This window comes from Eurosta solidaginis, chromosome 5 (genome assembly GCF_040869045.1).
Source record: "Eurosta solidaginis isolate ZX-2024a chromosome 5, ASM4086904v1, whole genome shotgun sequence".
Classification (NCBI taxonomy): domain Eukaryota; kingdom Metazoa; phylum Arthropoda; class Insecta; order Diptera; family Tephritidae; genus Eurosta; species Eurosta solidaginis.
The window spans coordinates 26,633,573-26,654,725 of NC_090323.1; the positions used below are offsets into that span (position 1 = coordinate 26,633,573).

The window sequence follows — 21,153 nt, forward strand, 5'->3', positions numbered from 1 at the left end:
GAAAGTCACAATGACCGTAAAATGACTAGTCAAATGGCGTGGAGCGTTTTTGTAGGGCGCTTAAACTTTATATGGACTGCTAAGCGACAAACTTTAAATACACCTCTGAAATTACTACGCATAAAATTAGTACTACTAAATTTCAATACGCATTATACTCGGATGTAATTGAAATATGTGTCTATGTTTCACCCTCTGCACTAATTCTTTGTATTCTTGTATTCTATGCGCGTCCACTATTTATCAAAACTGATTCAGCTATATATATATATATATAACAGCATAAACCTACCTACAACAAACGAACAAGACACACTGAAATAATCTTGATTAAAAATTATAGAAGAACCTAATAATTCTTTTTTTCCTACGTTCCTATTCTAAGCTTTTTATGCTCTTATTAAAATAATATTCAACAATCTCGTAAAGTTTGCAAAGATTTTTAAAGCAATTTAAATGCAATGTATAACAAAAAAGTATTTTGACTATAAATATTTGTGATGAACTTACCTGAAATATTTCAAAGTTTTTTCCTACGTTACTAAGCTTTTTATGCTCTAATTAAAATAATATTCAACAATCGCACAAAGTTTGCAAAGAATTTTAAAGCAATTTAATTGCAACGAATTTGTCAATAATTTTTAACCAAAAATTTATAAACTAGATGTATAAGAAAAAAGTATTTTGAATATAAATATTTGTGATGAACTTAACTGAAATAATTCTAAGTTTTTTCCTACGTTACTAAGCTTTTTATGCTCCAATTAAAATAATATTCAACAATCGCACAAAGGTCGCAAAGATTTTTAAAGCAATTTAAATGCAATGTATAACAAAAAAGTATTTTCACTATAAATATTTGTGATGAACTTAACTGAAATAATTCTAAGTTTTTTCCTACGTTACTAAGCTTTTTATGCTCTAATTAAAATAATATTCAACAATCGCACAAAGTTTGCAAAGAATTTTAAAGCAATTTAATTGCAACGAATTTGTCAATAATTTTTAACCAAAAATTTATAAACTAGATGTATAAGAAAAAAGTATTTTGAATATAAATATTTGTGATGAACTTAACTGAAATAATTCTAAGTTTTTTCCTACGTTACTAAGCTTTTTATGCTCTAATTAAAATAAAATTCAACAATCGCACAAAGTTTGCGAAGATTTTTAAAGCAATTTAAATGCAATGTATAAGAAAAAAGTATTTTGACTATAAATATTTGTGATGAACTTAACTGAAATAATTCTAAGTTTTTTCCTACGTTACTAAGCTTTTTATGCTCTAATTAAAATAATACTCGAATTTCAGAACCTGCCTGAATATTCAACAATCGCACAAAGTTTGCAAAGATTTTTAAAGCAATCTAATTGCAACGAATTTGTCAATAATTTTTAACCAAAATTTATAAAATAGATCTATAACAAAAAAATATTTTGAATATAAATAATTGCTGATGAATTTAACTGACAGTACCAATACCATCAACTAAATAGTCCTTATAAATATTGTAATCACATAATTCAAAACAAAAAATTACTATGAGTACCTACGTTTATTATTGCAAAATCACGAAGAAAGAAAATTGCATGAAGTACATTCAATCTAAAATTATGCCACAGAATGCATATATCGCATTTTAAACTAAAAAATATGAAAACTTAAAAAAATTTCAGATCGGTATTTAAGTGTAAATCGATCCATGAAAGCATCGTGAAATAACTTTTTTTTTGGTAGTTAACGTTATCGTTTAGCCTGGTTTTGTTACCAATTTTGTTATTTTCGTGGTATAAATCAACATTCAACACAAATCTTCTCTGATTATGGGTTGAAATACTTTTTGGTTTAGGTTGTGATATGTAAAATTACATATTTTTGTACACAGTTCTAAAATGTAAAGGGAAAAAATTTATATTTGTGTATTAATTGAATTATTAAAAAGATATTGTTATATTAATGATATAGAGAAGCGCCAATACGAATGTAAGTGGTTTCAAACCACTGGTAGGCAATTCACCAATTTAACTGTCAAAAAAATGTTAAATTGTTCATTTTATGTAAAAAAAATTTGAAAGTTGCAATTGAAGTTCTGAAAGCTCGGAAATTTCAATTGAAGTTCAAATAATTACAATTGAAGTTCACAATTTTCAATAGAAGTTCAGTAAATTATAATTGAAGCTCAGGAATTTCAACTGCAGTTCAGCAAATTACAACAGAAGTTCAGAAAATAACAATTTAAGTTCAATTATAATTTTCTGAACTACAAACAGAAATTCTGAACTTCAATTTTAATTTTCTGAACTACATATTGAAATTCTGAGCTTGAATTTAATTTTCTGAACTTGAATTGAAATTTTTGAACTTCAATTGTAATTTTCGAACCTCAATTGCAGCTTTCTGAACTAAAATAAAAAAGTTATAGCATTAAAATTGGCGAATTACAAGTCAACTTACCCAAATTGTGAATTGCCTACTCACGATTTGATGGTTTACTGCAACAAATAGTTCTGTTAGTTCTTTTCTTTTGTTTTCTATATCATTAATTAATTTATTTAAGTTTCCCTTAACTTTGTATGCATACAATCGCATATACTAGGTTCAAACACACACCAAATTGGCAATTTATACTATTTGGGCAATTTATTACGCAATTTGTCATATAATAAATTGTAATAATAAATTGCCAATTTAAAAAAAATTGCGTAATAAATTGTTTCAAACTGCAAATGCAACATTGTAAAGTGTGTTTATTGAGTATATTTAAACGTCAGCTACGCACGGCTGAACTATATGGTTGGCTCATCTCACAAGCTGATTTTATGTCTTTCATTTCACTGGATTAGGGATTGTCAAAAGAAGATGGCAAACTCAAAATGAAACCAAAACATTGAACACAATTTCTTACAGCACACAAAAATTTCAAAGTTTTATGTTTTCATTCCATTTCATTCGCCTAATACCAACACGCACATTTTGACAGTCTGAACAAAGGTATGTTCTTGCTGCAGAGATGAGCCAACCAGCTATCAAATTACTATTGTGTAAGCTAAATCGAGTTGTATGAACAGCACTCAATTCAAATCGAAATTTCCTCAATTTATTTTTCTGTTTGAACATAGTAATACAATAAAATTTGTATTTATGGGTCACCAACAAGACTGAAAAACTATTCCTTAAGACTTATAGTTAATAATTTACAACTATTATAAATAATGTAATATATTGTAAAAATGTTTAATAAAAGAAATGTTAATAGATTTGAATTAAAGAAATATTTTATTTATATAGCAGTATAATCCAAGTAAAAAAACGGTCATAACACTAGTCAAAAGACGGTCATATTAACGTAAAAATACTCGTAAAGTTACAGGTATATAACTCAAAAAATGATTGCCAGAACGTGAATGTAAGAACAGTACAGCACTATAGTTTGTTTACTTTTCGATAACCTAAAACCGTATATGTGTGAGCAGTATGGACAATCACATAAATAGGTACGACGAAATGGACTGGTCACGAAAGTTACCGCTGCCCTGTACAAATGCTACTTAACGATTTACGTGTTCCATCGACACAGCTGTTAGTCATTTTCCTAGTCAATTTACGGGCACATTTTTGCTGGGTTGTGTTTAAAAATCTATCGACTCAAATACTTTGTTATCAAATATCAAACTATAAATGTGTTATCGAAGCGACATCGCATCTTATGCGGCAGTTACTCACGAACGTACGTACCAAAAACGTGTCAGCTGACACGACCTATCTTATGAGTGTACAATGTAAACGAAAACTCACCGACGTGCAACGCCCGTACGTACGTAGCCCGGAACGTAGAAATCAAAACAATTTTGATTTTTTCCGTAAGAACGTGTCAGCTGATCGCTCTCTCACTAGACAGAGTTGCCTAGTAAACTTTTGTGCGCTAATTTTTGACCGTTTGCAGTTTTATGCAAAAACACCAAATTAAAGTTTGAAAAATTGTGAAAATAATTCGAAATAATTATGTAAAAGTGCAGATTATAAATATGTGATCTATTTATATTTATTTAATATTAATTCCAGCCTTTTACAACATCAAAAATTAAATTGGAAAAATTTGATGTTTCCAAAGCATGCTTGCAAAATGGTCAATGGCAACAGTGCTTATCTGTAAACAATACACACACAAATATGTTATGTGCATGTACACAGACTCACACATTGATTCCTACGGGCTTGAGGGTTCGGTCAAACGTGTTTCGTACGACAAACGTTCGTACGTACGGCACACGTCGATGGGTAATTGCCGCTTTATGAGTGTGCAATGTAAACCAAAACTCACCTACGTGCAACGCCCGTACGTATGCAGCCCGGAACGTAGAAATCAAAACAATTTTGATTTTTTCCGTAAGAACGTGTCAGCTGATCGCTCTCTCACTAGACAGAGTTGCTAGTAAACTTTTATGCGCTAATTTTTGACCGTTTGCCGTTTTATGCAAAAACACCTAATTAAAGTTTGAAAAATTGTGAAAATTCGGAAATAATTATGTAAAAGTGCAGATTATAAATATGTAATCTACTTATATTTATTTAATATTAATTGCAGCCTTTTACAACATCAAAAATTAAATTGGAAAAAGTTGATGTTTCAATGAGCATGCATGCAAAATGGTCAATGGCAACAGTGCTTATCTGTAAACAATACACACACAAATATGTTATGTACATGTACACAGACGCACACATTGATTCCTACGGGCTTGGGTGTTCGGTCAAACGTGTTTCGTACGACAAACGTCCGTACGTACGGCACACGTCGGTGGGTGATTGCCGCTTTAGTTGAACCTGCGTCAAATGTCATCACGTGACGTTTTGACATTTGCCATTTACGAAAGAGAAAACAAAGCAAAAACCAAAACGCATTTAAAGGCTGTAGTTGTTGAAAGAAATTAAGTAAATATAAGAAATTTCATTTATTATTAATTATAATGGCTAATAAAAAGGGCAATAATATATGCTATCGAACGCAGCAACAAAAAGATGTAACTTAAGTGCACGCATCTAAAATATTTCTCTACCAAACTAATTTCTACTTTCTTCCACAACAGGACTCTAAAGATTATAGCACATTCAAAGTTGTATTCTTTTATTGTTCACTAATTGTTTTCCTGCCAGTCGCAACCTTCTTTCTACTCAAAGCAATAGTGCTGGATAGATTCTTTACTATGTCTGAAGTGACGGCCAATATTTATTCAGCTGTAGGCGCGGTTGTGGCGCTGCATGTAGCTTTAGGCTTATACATTTATCGTGCCTACTTCAGTGGTGATGGACATACGCCGGAAACATATAAAAAAGTTGACTGAGCGATAAGGAACATACAAATGAGAAAGGTGTTCATTTTAGTAAAAAATGGTGTAGCCAACTATTAACATGTGACACCATTTGGGTATTACATATGTATATTCATAAAAGAAGTAGGTAATTTGTATGCCGGTAAATGCACAGACTAACACTTATACAAACTAATAGTATATAAACTAAATCTTATTTCTAATTATGATTGTTTGATATTTAAAGAGTTTAATTTTTTTTGAACTATTGTGTGAGCTGCTAGTGCTGTTGAAGTGTGTATGCAAAAGTACGTCATTTTGTAAATAAAATACATTTTTGGGGAACAAACTGCATTTTCATGCGTCTTGACAGTCATAGCGTGTTGGTATTGTTGTAACAATATATGGCTGTGAGCACACGGAATATAAACATAAATAGGTGAGCAACATTCATTCTCATTTATCAGTGATTTACTTTATCTTCAATTTTCTGTTTTGTTATACAAATCAGGAAGAATACTGACAACACTGTTTACATAATTTGATACTGCTTCTAAACCACATTGTACTTTGTGGTTTACACGAAACGTTAACAATTTATTAGCCAACAAATATCAAATAATTAATTTGTTCTTACCTAAACAAGTGACTATGAAAGTTTTGCCTTTGTACCTTGCTCATACTTGGCGTCTTTATAGTCAATGGCTGAAGCAGCTGGGTGATACAATTTGTTTGCGGCAGCGCCCGAAACTATACAATCTTGGTGCTTGCTTCGAATTGGACGACTTAGTAAGTTAGTCAATTGTTGACGCTGATTTAGTGATACATCGTTGATTAATTGTTTATAGTAAGTTAAGTGTATTTTGCAAGTTATATCAAGTATTATGTATAATTTTTATATTTTTTATAAATACCACCCACCAATTGCGACCCATATGCATTGTTTACTATATAGTTTGGCAGCTTAAATTGAGGTTATGTTACGAATAGAGTGGAAGGCCATTAGGGGGACTCATGAAAGCATATAAACTTATAAGGTGTAAAATTATATCCATTTACACACGCTGTTATATGAACGCACCTAGAAATACTCTTGATATACTTGATTGTTTATCAGCTGTATTATTGCCAAACAAAATTTTTTGGATTTTTATACAAATTAAAAAATGCCAAGATTAAGTGAAAAATCAAAACTAAAACGTCTTTACTAAGATATTCTTTTAAATGACTTGCTGATGTTGGAGATTTCTGATGAAAATGCTTGCTGCAATGTCTGCAAGGTTGCATTCCTTTGAGTTTACCGCGTTTACACAATGAAATGTGCGCGTAAATTTATACAAATTGTGTAAATGATTTTTCATACAAAATTTGACTGTTCGTTTACGCACTAGATAAATTTATACGTTTACACACTATAAGGCATTTATACGGTTACATGAGTCCCCCTATTGTAAAGGTCTACAAGTAGGATATGTAGCAGCACGCACATACGCAGCCACGCTCACCTGATAAAATGCTTGTTCTTGTTCGTTTTTTTGTGGATGCTATTTGGCACTGTTGTACTTCTTAGGTCCAAACAAAAGTGTAGTAGCTGCTAACGAAAACTGCGTAAAATTTTTGTCGTAAAATTACAAAGAAATATCCTTGTTTACTTTCAAACGAGCACTTAATTACATCTCTCTTTAAAATTCATATGTTTTGGACAATTTTAATTAACAAATTGTGATACTTTATTACTGGGGACGTTTGCTAAAACACGACCAAAACCGTCGGGGGAGGTATTAATATACGCGTTTTTGCCTCGGTTCGACCTCGGTTTCAAACTGTTTTTCGCGGAGAACTTTTGAACGGGTAGAAAAACTTAGCACCCGTGTTTGTATTTTTAATACTGGAATAACTACGCGTCCTCAGATACCCCAATTCAAGACTTTTGTATAATTTTCTGTAGGACCCATATAGGTGCGCTACATTTTCATACTAAATTAGTTCAAAAAAGTTTACCATCACAGCAACCCATATCTTATATTCCGGTCCTTTTTTTGTTTCCCTGCGTCGCTTTCCACGACAGCAACCCCGGTAATTTTGACACTTCGTTCAGTGTCAAACGCATGTTCCACTGAGTTCCACAATAGTTTGACACTGACCGAATTGTCAAACGGCAGTGTGTTAGAAAGTGAAAGGAATTGTTTCCTTCTCATACATATCATACTTGTAAACCTGTACTATGTGGAAGGCACTCGAATGAAGTATAATGAAAGAATGATGTTCGCAGTTTTTTTCAAAATTTGCCCAAAATCCTGAATCACAAAAGGGAGTGTAGTTAAGTAGGAAAATGAAAATATATAGTTAAGTTTTGCTCCATTTTTAGCAGGAGGTTTTCATTAGGGGGAGTCATGTAACCTTATAAAAGCCTTATAAAGTGTGTAAACGTATAAATTTATCTAGTGCGTAAACGAGCTGTCAAATTTTGTATGAAAAATCATTTACACAATTTGTATAAATTTACGCGCACATTTCATTGTGTAAACGCGGTAAACTCAAAGGAATGCAACCTTGCAGACATTACAGCAGGCATTTTCATCAGAAATCTCCAACATCAGCAAGTAAAGACGTTTTAGTTTTGATTTTTCACTTAATCTTGGCATTTTTTAATTTGTATAACAATTAAAAAAATTTGGTTTGGCAATAATACAGCTGATAAACAATCAAGCTGCGTTCATATAACAGTGTGTGTAAATGGATATAATTTTACACCTTATAAGTTTATATGCTTTCATGAGTCCCCCTATTTTAAAAACATTTTACAATAACCACCCTTCAAAAAAGCGAGTACTCCATAAATAATGTAAGGAATACTCCTTTGGGAGTATAGGAGTATTCCAAAACTAATCTGTATTCATACAAAAAATGTGCTCCAATTAACATTGCGATGTCCTAGGAGAGGAGTAGGTGATCCCACTCTCGCTTTGTTTGTGAGTATTCCATAGAGTACAACTGTTGATCGGAATCTCATGCATTCAGACACCCCAAACGCTAGAAATCCTATTATTATTAAAATGTATTTAAAATTTGTAATAATTTAAGTTTTAGGCTTAAAACGCCGTTATAATAAATAAATAATAATAATAATACGTGAGAGTACTTTCACTCTAGTACTCCATGGAGCACCCACAGAGGATCATATGCTAAAGTACTAAAGAGGAATTGTGTCGGAAAGAATTATCGGAGTGAATTTAATTTAAAATGAAGGTAAATGAAGAGGGGCAATACAACTTTTATATTGTTTACTACGAATATTCTTATGTTATTTAGCATTTCCGTGAATAAAGAAACTAATATTTCTCTATAATATAGTATGTATACATAAAACCAGGGCTCGAATTACATATTCCGTGATCGAAATGGCAATCGTACGAATAAAGATTACGTGACTGATCGTACGAATGGCAATATTGGTATTATGAGGTACGTTCAGTAACGTATCGTAATTTATGACAGGCAGTAATAGATTGAATGGTGATTTGTAATAGATACTTTGACAGTTAAATGTCATATTCTGATTGTAAATAATAAAAATTATTTATTTACATTGTGGAATAAATTCCTAAGCAACTTTTAAAAGAAAAAAAGGGGAAAAGAATTGCTTACAAAGAAATTAACACAGGTAATTCTAGTGATGAGTGCACAATTAATAATAAATATAAAAAAGAGGTGGAAGAGAGTTCCTCCTCTTGCTTCAATGATATTTTCCTCCGCTGATGTTATCAATTTCTCCTCGTATGGTCCACCACCAGTCCGAGACTTTGAGCCCGGGTTAAAAGTTAGTTTTCGCTTCGCTTGGTATTTTTGGTCAGCATATACCTACAAATTATAAATATCACAGAATTACAAATTATCATACCAAAAGATGTGTGTTCCGATCGGTTGTTTGATTTACCTTTCTCCACATTTTTGCATCTTTCATAGGTGGGCCTACAGCGTTAAGTTTTTTAGATAGATCCTCCCACAATCGTTGAGATGTCGCCTTTCCTTGGGCACAATTTGGTATGATGTTTTTGGCCAGGTTGGGGTGCTGCTGCATAAATTCTCCCATCATCTCCTTTTGCTTATAATTAAGCTTATTTAGATGCGTCCTTTGGGGAAACAAACATTTTATATTATAAATACTTTTAACTAATTTTATATTTATTTACTTACATTATTAAACTCGAAATTTTCCTTTTAATGTTTGATAAAATTTTCCTTTTTAGTTGTGCTAATATCACTTTACTTTTTTAAAAACAAATTTAAAACGTAAGAACTATAAATTAATTCGTTTAATTTTCAAACTACAACCAATTTTTAATGCACTCGAACGTCTTTTTGCTATCGTATGAAATTTTTTGACGTTTACGATTTGTTGTGTACGTTCACTGAACACATAATACCGAATTTCGATTGCAGCTATTCGTTCACGTATCACGTAATACCAAATAAGTACTTTTAAGAGACGAGTGTTCAGTTCACGGAATACGTAATTCGGGCCCAGTGCGCTGTTGCATTTTATCAGAGTTGCCATAGTAAAATTTTATTATCAGTTATTTGTATGCAATATTTTACTTTTAGCAACTCTGTTCGATCGTCATCGTGTCGTGATCACGGTTGTTATAAAACGAGTAATGATCGGCTGATGGTGGTCCGCAAACGCATTGCAAAGGAGTATTATTAGAGTACTCCAACATGAAAAAATGGAACACGTAATCCAACAATTTTTTCAGGGCAGGTAAAAGCATCAGAGTTGCATTTTAAATGTTTTTTCATTCGAAGCTAGTTATCATTGTAAATTTTACCAAGTTGCGCAACTAACAGCTGATCGGTGAAAATTAACACATTCACACGCACAGTTCTCGACTCAGTTTCCAAAAAAAAACTTTAGATTATTTAATTCAAATTTTAAAGTGAGATAACCCTTACAAATTTATGTATACAGAATATATATTGCGTGTTTGTTGTTATTAAAACAATAGTTTTATTTATATTAAAGCTTTTATCATTTTTTTTTTTAACTTTGAAAAACTCCGAACACCATTCCTTCATTATATGACATTCGACTGCCTTCCACTCTATTCGCAACATAACCTCTACTTAAGCTGCCAAACTATATAGTAAACAATGCTAGCTATAAAATGTCAAACTTTGTTTATGTTTGCATTTTTTGTTTATTTACTTTTTATGTGAAAATTTATTAGGTAATTCTTTACTTTAGCTCATAACTACTAAAAGTCGTCCAAAAATATCGGGAGAGGTGTCAAAAGACGCGCTTTGGACCCAGGACCATGAATCCGAAAACGGAAATTGAAATTTTTGTTTCCTTCCAGATATATTTACAAACAAAGTTGACAATTTTCATGTGGCTGTTGTAATTTTGATGGTGTTGTGTTCCCACAAAAAAAACTGTGGGTACAAGTGTTTTGCGCGAATATAGATTTGGTCTCTCATGGTAATTTTTTATAAGCAGGAAGGTGATCTGCGCAAAGATACTATGTATTCCACCGCCGCTCTCCGGTGCCATTTTTCAGTTTTTTGGGAATATTTTTTGACAGAAATAAAATTTTCGCTTTCGGATTCGTCGTCCTGAGTCCAAAACGCATTTTTTGACACCTCTCCTGATATTCTTGCACGAGTTTTTGCAGTTGTGAGCTAAAGTAAAGAATTACCCCGCAATATCAAGGAAGAGGAAATATTGGGAAAAGGTTTGTGGCGTTAGCTTCCCTAAAATGGCTTAATTTGTTCGCTGAATTTTCAGGTCTGTGACCTTATTGTGGGAGCTCAGAGAGTAAATTTGATGCCCAACTCCACTCCATCGCTATATTTACCGTCTTTGATATAAATATTCAGTTTCCCGAATGTTGTAAGATAAAAAATGTAATAGAATTTTATGTATAACTTAGCAGTGCTAATCAAGAGTTTGTAAAAAACGGAAGTTGTCTCATGTTGTTGTTGTTGTAGCAATGCTCGCCCCACCTAATAGCCGCGACCGATCACAAATTGCCGTTTCAACAGGGGTGGACCATAAGGAAAGGGGTGTTAGAGGCGTTGGTTCCACATTACAATTGAAGAGATGGTTGGTGTCATGTGGGGACACGTTGCAAGCGGGGCATACATTTTGTATGTCGGGGTTGATTCTGGATAGGTAAGAGTTTAACCTGTTACAGTATCCAGAACGAAGTTGAGCAAGAGTGACACGCGTTTCCCTGGGGAGTATGCGTTCCTCTTCCGCAAGTTTTGGATAATTTTCGTTAAGCACTGGATTCACCGGGCAATTCCCGGCATAAAGGTCCGACGCCTGTTTATGGAGTTCACCAAGGACCTGCTTGTGTTTTTTCACTTCATACGGCTGGGTTCTCAGGTGCCGTATTTCCTCAAAATGCTTACGGAGATGACTCCTTAAGCCCCTAGGCGGTGCTGGTTCATCAATCAGATGTCTGTTGGGATGCCCAGGTTTCTGGGTATTCAACAGGAACTGTTTGGTCAGCATCTCATTTCTCTCCCTGATGGCGAGTATTCTCGCCTCATTATGCAGATGGTGTTCTGGGGACATAAGAAGACAGCCCGTGGCGATTCTGAGAGCAGTATTTTGGCAGGCCTGTAGTTTCTTCCAGTGGGTGATTTTTAGGCTTGGCGACCATATGGGTGACGCGTAGCACGTAATCGGCTGGCTAAATGCTTTGTATGTAGTCATGAGCGTTTCTGTATCTTTTCCCCAAGTACTGCCAGCGAGGGATTTGAGGATTTTGTTACGGCTCTGAATTCTCGGAACAATTGCGGCTGCGTGCTCACCAAAATGTAGATCCTGATCAAACGTCACACCCAAGATTTTGGGGTGTAGGACAGTCGGTAGCGTAGTGCCATCGACGTGGATGTTCAAAATGGTCGACATTTGGGGCGTCCATGTTGTAAATAAGGTCGCGGAAGATTTAGTCGGCGATAATGCCAGGTTTCGCGAGGCGAAAAAACTGGAGAGATCAGGGAGGTAGCCGTTTATTTTATTGCACAGGGCATCGATCTTTGGGCCTGGGCCTGTGGCCATTATTGTGCAGTCATCGGCGTAGGAAACGATTGTGACTCCTTCCGGTGGTGAAGGTAGCTTAGATATGTAGAAATTAAACAAAAGTGGGGATAGGACACCACCCTGTGGCACCCCTTGTTTAATTCTCCTTGGTTTTGATGTTTCGTTTCTAAATTGCACCGATGCCTGCCGACCACCCAGATAATTTGCGGTCCACCTTTTAGACATGGGGGAAGGGTAGACCCTTCCAGGTCCTGCAGTAAAGAGCCATGGTTGACCGTATCGAAAGCTTTTGATAGGTCTAGCGCTACGAGTACTGTTCTATGGTGGATTTAAACCGCAATTTATCTGAGTGCTAATGACATTTAGCGCGGTGGTAGTGCTATGGAGTTTTCTGAAGCCATGCTGATGAGGGGATAGCTGCAAATTTGCTTGGAAATAAGGGAGCAAAATGGCTTCAAGCGTCTTTGCCACTGGCGATAGGAGAGATATCGAAAGATACGACTCACCTATGTTAGCTGGTTTCCCAGGCTTTAGTAGCGGGACCACCTTGGCCATTTTCCATTTCTCAGGTATGACAAAAGTGGAAAGAGACAGATTGAAGACATCCGCTAAATATTTGAAACCCTCTTTCCCTAGGCTTTTAAGCATCGGCATGGCTATGCCGTCTGGGCCCACTGCTTTGGATGATTTAGCACGACCAATGGCGTCCTCAACCTCTTTAGCGGTGATGGTGATTGGTGACGCGCTGAATTTGTGTTTATGTGCGTGTCTATTGGCTCTCCGTCTATCTTTGTCGACCGTAGGATGCATTATATATTGTCGGCAGAAAGCGCTCGCGCATTTTTTTCGCGTCTGACAGCACTTTGTCGCCAAAGGCGATGGAAACTTTGTCTTTGTGCTTAGTCGGATTCGATAGGGACTTTACGGTGGACCAAAGTTTACCCACACCGGTAGAGAGGTTACAACCTCTTAGGTGCTCCTCCCATTTCGCCCGCTTGTGTTCATCCACAAGCAATCTGATGCGTTGGTTTATATCCCTTATTTGGGGGTCGCCTGGATCAAGCTGTCTTATAAGGTCAGTTATCTCGCTAAGTTTGCGGCCTCCGCCGGGAAGTGGGGCCGGATTTCGGGAATTCTCCCGGCGGGAATGAAATGTGCCGAGGCGGATTTAATGACCTTACGGAAGGCACGCTCCCCTTTGACGGGCATCAGTCGGGATAGGGAGGGCAGCAAAGCGGCTGTCTGTAAAGGATTTATATTCTTCCCACTTCCCTTTTTTGAAGTTTATGAAAGTGCGTTTTTCAGTGACGATGAAGTCGGCGGTACGCTCAAGCGAAATAAGTATGGGCAGGTGGTCGGATGCCAATGTTACCATCGGCTGCCAGTTGACGCAGTTTACGAGTTCTGCGCTCACGATTGAGATATCTGGCGAGCTGTGACAGCTTCCTACCATACGTGTGGGGGCGTCTCCGTTTATTGTGCAGAACGTCGTTTCTTCTATTTGATCCGCCAACATCTCACCCCTACTGTCCGCCCGCAAGTTTGAATGCCATAGATCATGATGGGCATTGAAATCACCTAAGATAATGCGATTGTTGCCAGTGAGTAAGGCCCTGATATTAGGGCGGTATCCACTGGGGCAACAGGTGGCAGGGGGGATGTAAATGTTGATGATTTCTAGGTTTGCATCGCCTGACCGGACAGATAGGCCTTGACGTTCTAAGACATTGTCCCTGCGGTCGATGCCAGGATCAAATATATAATATTGCACAGAGTGGTGTATGATAAACGCGAGACCGCCTCTATTTCCGCTCTCGCGGTCTTTTCTGTGGACGTTATACCCAGAGCAGGTCTGCAATGCAGATCTTGCTGTGAGTTTAGTCTCTGGAATCGCAGCAATGCGGATGTTGTGCCGCTTCATGAAATCGGCTATCTCCGTAATCTTCCCAGTTAGTCCATTACAGTTTAACTGCAGGATTCTGAAGTGCATAAGGGGAGACGTCGCCACTCTGGGGGTAAGTGACGGGTGACTACGCCTGGGTTGTGGAAGGCCAGGACGCAATTGCTGTTGTGGCCCTGGGACTGGGCGTCCTTGGGCAAGCATTGGGGTACCCGGATGATTTGGGTTTGCGACCTGGCAACATGGCGCGATGAAACCCGTCGGGGGAGCAGGGGCTGATGCTCAGCATTGCTACCGACTCTACTACGAAGGTAGTAGTTATGAGTGGTATCAGCTGTTTGAGTTGTTGGCGCCGTGGGGCGCGAGCAGCAGCGGGTACTTGTTGTGGCTTGCTGGGCAGCGGGTCTGCTGGAAGGTAGTGGGGGCGCTAAAGCGTAGACTACGGGACGCTCTTGGGCGTGAACAGCAAGGAGCCACAAAAGATTTATAAAAGTTACGTGGACGTCGGGTTTTGGGATCAAGCCCAGAACAACCTGTCCGATGCAACCATCCCTTGCACGAGACACACTGAACAGAGTATGACCGTCCTAAAAAGATTCTTTCCCGGCAGATGCAGCAAAACCATTTCTCAGGACCGGGGTCAGGAGACGGACCCGAATTGGATTCGATGCCTTCCCGGAGTAAGAGAATATGGAGCAGTCCTGCTGCAAGGAGCTGCTGGGAGGATGACAATTTGTGGGAGGGATGAAACAAATTAGATGGGGTCACACTGAAATGACAGTCCTTGGTCGGGAAAAATCCCGTGTCGGTCCGGTACATAGAACCGACTGCCTTGGGAAGAGAAGTCTGAAATTACAGAAGGGTTGAAGAAACTGATTGAAATTTGAGCAATTATATAAAACAGAGATGAAGTTGTCTCATGTTGTTGTTGTTGTTGTAGCGATTAGGTTACTCCCCGAAGGCTTTGGGGAGTGTTATCGATGTGATGGTCCTTTGTCGGATACAGATCCGATACGCTCCGGTAACACAGCACCATTAAGGTGCTGGCCCGACCATCTCGGGAGCGATTTATATGGCCACATTAAACCTTCAGGCCGTCCCTCCCTCCCCACCCACAAGTTCCATTAGGAGCTTGTGGTCGCCAGAGCCTCGTCTGTTAGTGAAACGGGATTCGCCGCTCGAAGGTGAGGTTGACAATTGGGTTGGAGAAGCTATATATTGCGGTACACAACCCCTTGAATGAGTTGTCTCATCGTACCCAACGGTCATTCCTACAGTTGTCTACCAAAATATCGGACAATACTTTCGCCGCTACAACGTGAAGAAAGGACAAAGGATAAATAATAAAGTCCCTCTTTAGTTCTTTGGCATATGATCCTCTGTGGGTGCTCCATGGAGTACTACAGTGAAAGTACTTTTTTTAATCAATGAGGTATACGGAACTTTCAATTGACAACATACGGCATTTTGTGTCATGGTTTGCGTAGTTTCAGTTAAAAACTTTATGGAAGTATTTTCTTAGCTTATTGAAAATAAAAAGGAATAAAGAATTCCTTATGTTTTTGTTATTAGGTTCAAAAAGGGTTCTATAAAAGCTGTTGATGAAGACATTTCCATCAACGTTGGACGTGACCGCTTCAAGTGATTTAACAAATTGGTTGTATTTCCACCTGTTTTGCATTTTTTTCCATACGATTTCGCCCTGCCTTTGACTAAAATACTTCCAGACAACAGATCTGTGAATCTTTGGATTACTTATAAGATTGAATTTCCCTTCAGTCACTTTCAATTGGCTTACTAGAATCTAAAACTGTTTCGTACTGAACACAATCAAAGAGGTTAAATACAATAAGAGCCGTCACTCGTTATTTAGTGACGAGTATTTCGCTGGAAATTGAAAAAATTGATGCCGAATGTTTTCTGAGAGGGACATTTTTAATTGTCTCGCATTTACCCATGCCGTGTAGGCCCCTTGTGCAACTGTGATTTTTGGAAAGAGAATTAAATAAGTTAGTTAAATACAGTCGGAAAAATAAACACAAAAGACCCACGAAAATGTATAGAAGACATTTATAAACATCCCGCCCAAAAAAAAAGTAGCGACTACCTCTCAGTATACATCGAGTAAATGCCTAAAAAATAACGAGCGACGGCTCTTATTGTATTTATCCTCTTTGACACAATATCATACCACAAAATAGATAAACTCATGTCCAATATATTGCTTACCAGAAGTGCGAAGAAATTTCTTCATCTTCTTTCTCTCGAAGCCACCAACACAATAAAGCTAAATTTATAAAAACAAAAATTACAGAATATGAATTTCCTCAAACATCCGTAAAGTAGATATTGATGAAAATTTCAATGCCCAAAGAATCGAACGATTTAAAGCAGAGTCATTGGTGCCGTTTGTCGTATCGCTGTAGTCATATCCCTAACGTAATCAGCTATTTATTGTTACGGCGGAAAACCAAAAACCAATTGGTTGGCTACAATACGGTTACGACTTTAAGCGCCAAATACACGACACGAACATTCCGCAATCTTGTTCGCAGCTTTGGCCATACACCATACGAACTTTTTGCCGAACATTAGTTCTCTTTCAGACAGCGATGAATACGGACAACAATTGTGCTGCAGCAACATTGATCGGTGTGGCAATTAAGCGTAAAAAAAATCAATAATCATAAAATCACTCAGAAATTTTTTATTGTCCATTTTACTTTTCCGCGCATGTCCCGTTCAGAAATTACTACGATTATGAGCTATTTCGTCATACACGCACGAACAGTTCGCGCAAATGTTCGCCAAAAATTAAAATATTTTGATTTTTGGCGAACATTTGCGCGAAATGGCAAACACCACCATACACGACAGAAAAGGTCGCAGAAACATGACATAACAGGAATATTCGCGGAAATGTTCGTGTCGTGTATTTGGCGCTTTAGCGGCACCAATAATCGATTGCATTGATTCTCATAAACGCCAATTACACGGCTCAAGTATCCTTGTGCCAATTACCAATTTGCACAAGGATTTGCCTGGTGTGTGCACTGGTTGCGCTATTTGCGCAGAGAACTGCGCTAAAATCAAAACGATTTTGATATTTACGCATGTCTGCAAATATTGCACATGCTTTTTTCTTCATGTGTGGTGAATCTTACACAGTTTACCTGTGGTTCCTGATAATATAACATCAATAATTATTGCTTAAAAATGTTAATATCGAAGGCGCAAGGACCATCTCTAGCTTGTAACAGGAATTCACATAAATTCAATAATACATAATAATTTTTTATACAATTAGAACACATGTTTCATTTGGTGCGCTAGTTGAAAAATGAATATTGCGCAGTGCTGCAATGAGTTGAGCTGGTATTGCAACTAAAATATAAAAATTATAAATACAATGGAAAATAAACGCTTCTGGTGCGAGTTTTCGACTTATACTGTGAATTACCAGCACTGTGGAAAATAAATAGTGTTTTTTTATACAATTAGTGCCTTTTTTATACAATTAAAACACATGTTTCATTTGTTGCGCTACATTAAAAATGAATATTGCGCAGTTTTTTTGAGCCGTGTATGTCAAAATTTTCATTTGCACAAATTCCGTCGTTTTATATTTGCGCATGGCTTTTGTGTCATGTATGTGCCGTCTAAGGTTGGTCGAAACAGCTGTTATAAAGTTACCGATAGACGGCCCATACATGACACAAAAGCCATGCGCAAATATAGAACGACGGAATTTGTGCAAATGAAAATTTTGACATACACGGCTCAAAAACACTGCGCAATATTCATTTTTAATGTAGCGCAACAAATGAAACATGTGTTTTAATTGTATAAAAAAGGCACTAATTGTATAAAAAAAACACTATTTATTTTCCACAGTGCTGGTAATTCACAGTATAAGTGGAAAAACTCGCACCAGAAGCGTTTATTTTCCATAGTATTTATAATTTTTATATTTTAGTTGCAAGACCAGCTCAACTCATTGCAGCACTGCGCAATATTCATTTTTCAACTAGCGCAACAAATGAAACGTTTTCTAATTGTATACAAAATTATGATTTATTATTGAATTTGTGTGAATTCCTGTTGCAAGCTAAGATGGTCCTTATGCCTTCGATATTAACATTTTTAAGCAACAATTACTGATGTTATATTATCAGAAACAACGGGTAAACTGTGTAACATTCACCAAACACGAAGAAAAAACCATGTGCAATATTTGCAGACATGCGTAAATATCAAAATCGTTTTGATTTTAGCGCAGTTCTCTGCGCAAATAGCGCAACCAGTGCACACACCGGGCAAATCCTTGTGCAAATTGCTAATTGGCACGAGGATACTTGAGCCGTGTAATTGGCGTAATACGGTTACCGATAACTCAACAATGTCTGCAGCTTAAAAAAAAGTCGATTCTACATTTCTATAAAAAAGATCGATTAAGAATCGAATCTAGATCCAGCTCTAATGAAATACACACGAAAACTTTAAAGTAAACAAGCATGTGAGAAATGCGAAGAAAAACACCTGTTTTTAAAAGTAAAAATAAAAAAAAGTGTTCTATACAAAGTACTTGTTGCTTCTGTAGGGCAAACATCTACCTTCAATAATACAAGAGAACGACATGTTTAGTTTACCATTTTATACCGTGCCTGTGACATAAGTACTGAAAACTATTTAAAAAATGAGCTTCAATATGGCATGCACTTCAAATTTTATCACCTTCTTCATACTAAGCATGAGTGTATGTGCTAAACAGGATTTGGGTGATGACTTTTTTGTGGGACGTAGTCAGGTATTAATTAATGACATACATACTTCTTACTTATTGAAATACGGTGCATTGATAATTTTTTTAGAGCGTAGTAGTTTAGTATAAAATATATGTAATTATTTATAATTCCATATACTTACAGATAAAATATCGTGCTGAAGAGCTATCTGAGGACAAATTCTTAGAATATGGACCACTTAAAAACGTGACACATTTACGTGAAGTAGTGAAAAATATACTTATACCACGTGTCATAGGCACAAGCGGGCATAAGCAAGTACGCCACTACATCAGTGATAATTTACGTCAGATGCAATGGTCTGTTGAGTATGATGAATTTCATGAGACAGTGCCTATTTTGGGCAAAGTACATTTTCATAACATAATTGCAAAACTCAATACAAACGCAGAACGTTTTTTAGTGCTAGCCTGTCACTATGATAGCAAATATTTTGCAAATTTTGAATTTCTAGGCGCTACAGACTCCGCCGTACCATGCGCTATGCTACTTAATATGGCGCACGTTTTACAATCACCGCTTGAACCATTTCGTAAAACAAAGCTAAGTTTAATGTTTATTTTCTTTGATGGTGAAGAGGCTGTAAAGGAGTGGGGACCACACGATTCCATTTATGGGGCGCGTCATTTAGCTAAGCGTTGGGAAGCGGATGGTACTTTAAATAGTTTAGATATATTAGTACTATTGGATTTGATTGGTTCAGCCGATCCGACATTTTATAGTTTCTTTGCAAATACAGAAGCATGGTATTCACGTTTTATAGCGTTGGAAGAGCGTTTATCAAATGTTAATATGTTAGATCGTTACATAAGTAATGGTGTTTCACGTCAATATCCAAATCGTTACTTTCAACCGAATACATTACGTTCTTCACATATAGAGGATGATCATGTACCATTCCTAAAACGCAACGTACCAATATTGCATCTAATACCATTGCCATTCCCAAGCGTATGGCATACTAAAGATGATAACGAGTCAATAATTGATTATGCTGCTACCGAAAATATAGCGCGTATAATACGTTTATTTACAATGGAATACCTGTTGAGCGGTATATAGAAAAAATTAATGTATTATTACAGACAAATAACAGGAATAGAAAACACGTGTTTTCGATGCGTGCTATGATAAATGTAATCAATGTGATAAATTTAACCTAATTGTTGAAAATGGTGAAGCGTTAATATTTATTTAAGTAACCATATAAAAGCTCCACGATAGTAAGAGTAACCATAATGTGTGTATATGCACAAGTGTTTGTACACGTCACAGTATATCAATTTATATCTATAGATAGGTAAATAACTAATTAATATGTACAAAAATATGATCATGTTTAACGTGCAATAGAGTTGACTAAACTGGATTTAGTTTAAGTAAAATTTATAAAGACATACGATCGCCATCGAGTAATTATTTATAAATCTTAATTTTAAACTGATCGTTTTATTTAAGCATACGTAAAGATCTAACCACTTGATAAAAAAAAAAAATACAAAAGTTACATAAAGCTATTTAAATGACATTTTTATAAAAATTTACAATAATAAGGGCTTGATTAAGGATTCGGTGGATGAAATGCTATCCAGCGCTACTACGGTTAGGGAATTTAACATCTACTCTGATAGCCAAGCGGCTATAAAGCCCTTGAGCTCAACTACAGTGGGATCGAGGGTGGTTTGGGAGTGTCTGGACTCACTTGCGATTGCATCGAATTATTTTACAATTAAGATTATCTGGGTCCCGGGCCATAGTGATATTCCGGGTAACTGTGAAGCGGATCTCTTAGCCCGACGGTATAACTGAACCGGATGAAGATGGCTGTAGGGATTTCGGAATTCCGTTAGCCACCTGTGGATTGCTCCTCCATAGCTGGCCTCGAGTCAGCTCAGTAAACGTTGGGCGGACACTACGTCTTGCAGGGTGGCAAGATCTTTCTGGCCGAAAGTGGATGAGAGGAGGTTTGCTGAAATAATTGGGTTCACTAAGGCTCACCTATCAATGGTCATTGGGGTTTTGACAGGGCACTGTCCCATGTGTATCCATGCGGTACGTCTCAATATATTGGAAACTCCATCCTGTTG

The 21,153-nt window shown here is 36.5% G+C and overlaps 3 protein-coding genes and 1 long non-coding RNA gene across 9 annotated transcripts in view; 2 read left to right on the top strand and 2 right to left on the bottom strand.

Annotated features, from left to right (window-relative positions):
- Positions 1-6,293, bottom strand: part of LOC137254054 (hydroxyacylglutathione hydrolase, mitochondrial-like) — a 141,825-nt gene extending 135,532 nt beyond the window's left edge. For 4 of the 5 annotated variants that reach the window (XM_067791750.1, XM_067791746.1, XM_067791749.1 and 1 more), the window contains exon 1: positions 5,948-6,267. The gene's annotated coding sequence lies outside the window, so the exon portion shown is untranslated. Of the gene's footprint in view, positions 1-5,947 lie in introns of all 5 variants that reach the window. The other variant, XM_067791747.1, reaches the window with a different exon arrangement.
- LOC137254058 (vacuolar ATPase assembly integral membrane protein VMA21 homolog) lies at positions 4,866-5,680 on the top strand. Its single transcript, XM_067791756.1, has 2 exons — positions 4,866-5,022; positions 5,089-5,680. Exons 1-2 carry the CDS (start codon positions 4,969-4,971, stop codon positions 5,341-5,343), a joined length of 309 nt encoding a protein of 102 aa, XP_067647857.1. The 5' UTR covers positions 4,866-4,968; the 3' UTR covers positions 5,344-5,680.
- Positions 5,952-20,589, top strand: LOC137254053 (glutaminyl-peptide cyclotransferase-like). Of its 2 annotated transcripts, none has more exons than XM_067791742.1 (2): positions 5,952-6,099; positions 19,190-20,589. In XM_067791742.1, the coding sequence occupies exons 1-2, from the start codon at positions 5,962-5,964 to the stop codon at positions 20,126-20,128; spliced, it is 1,077 nt and encodes a 358-aa protein (XP_067647843.1). In that variant the 5' UTR covers positions 5,952-5,961; the 3' UTR covers positions 20,129-20,589. The 2 variants fall into 2 exon arrangements, with proteins under 2 accessions (XP_067647843.1, XP_067647844.1); XM_067791743.1 differs by lacking the exon at positions 5,952-6,099 and adding an exon at positions 18,737-19,068.
- Positions 8,965-9,635, bottom strand: LOC137252927 (uncharacterized). The gene is made up of 3 exons (XR_010953685.1): positions 9,508-9,635; positions 9,248-9,443; positions 8,965-9,171 (listed from the first exon to the last, which is right to left on the bottom strand). It is a non-coding gene; the product is annotated as an uncharacterized lncRNA (long non-coding RNA).
- Positions 20,590-21,153: the final 564 nt, after the last annotated feature.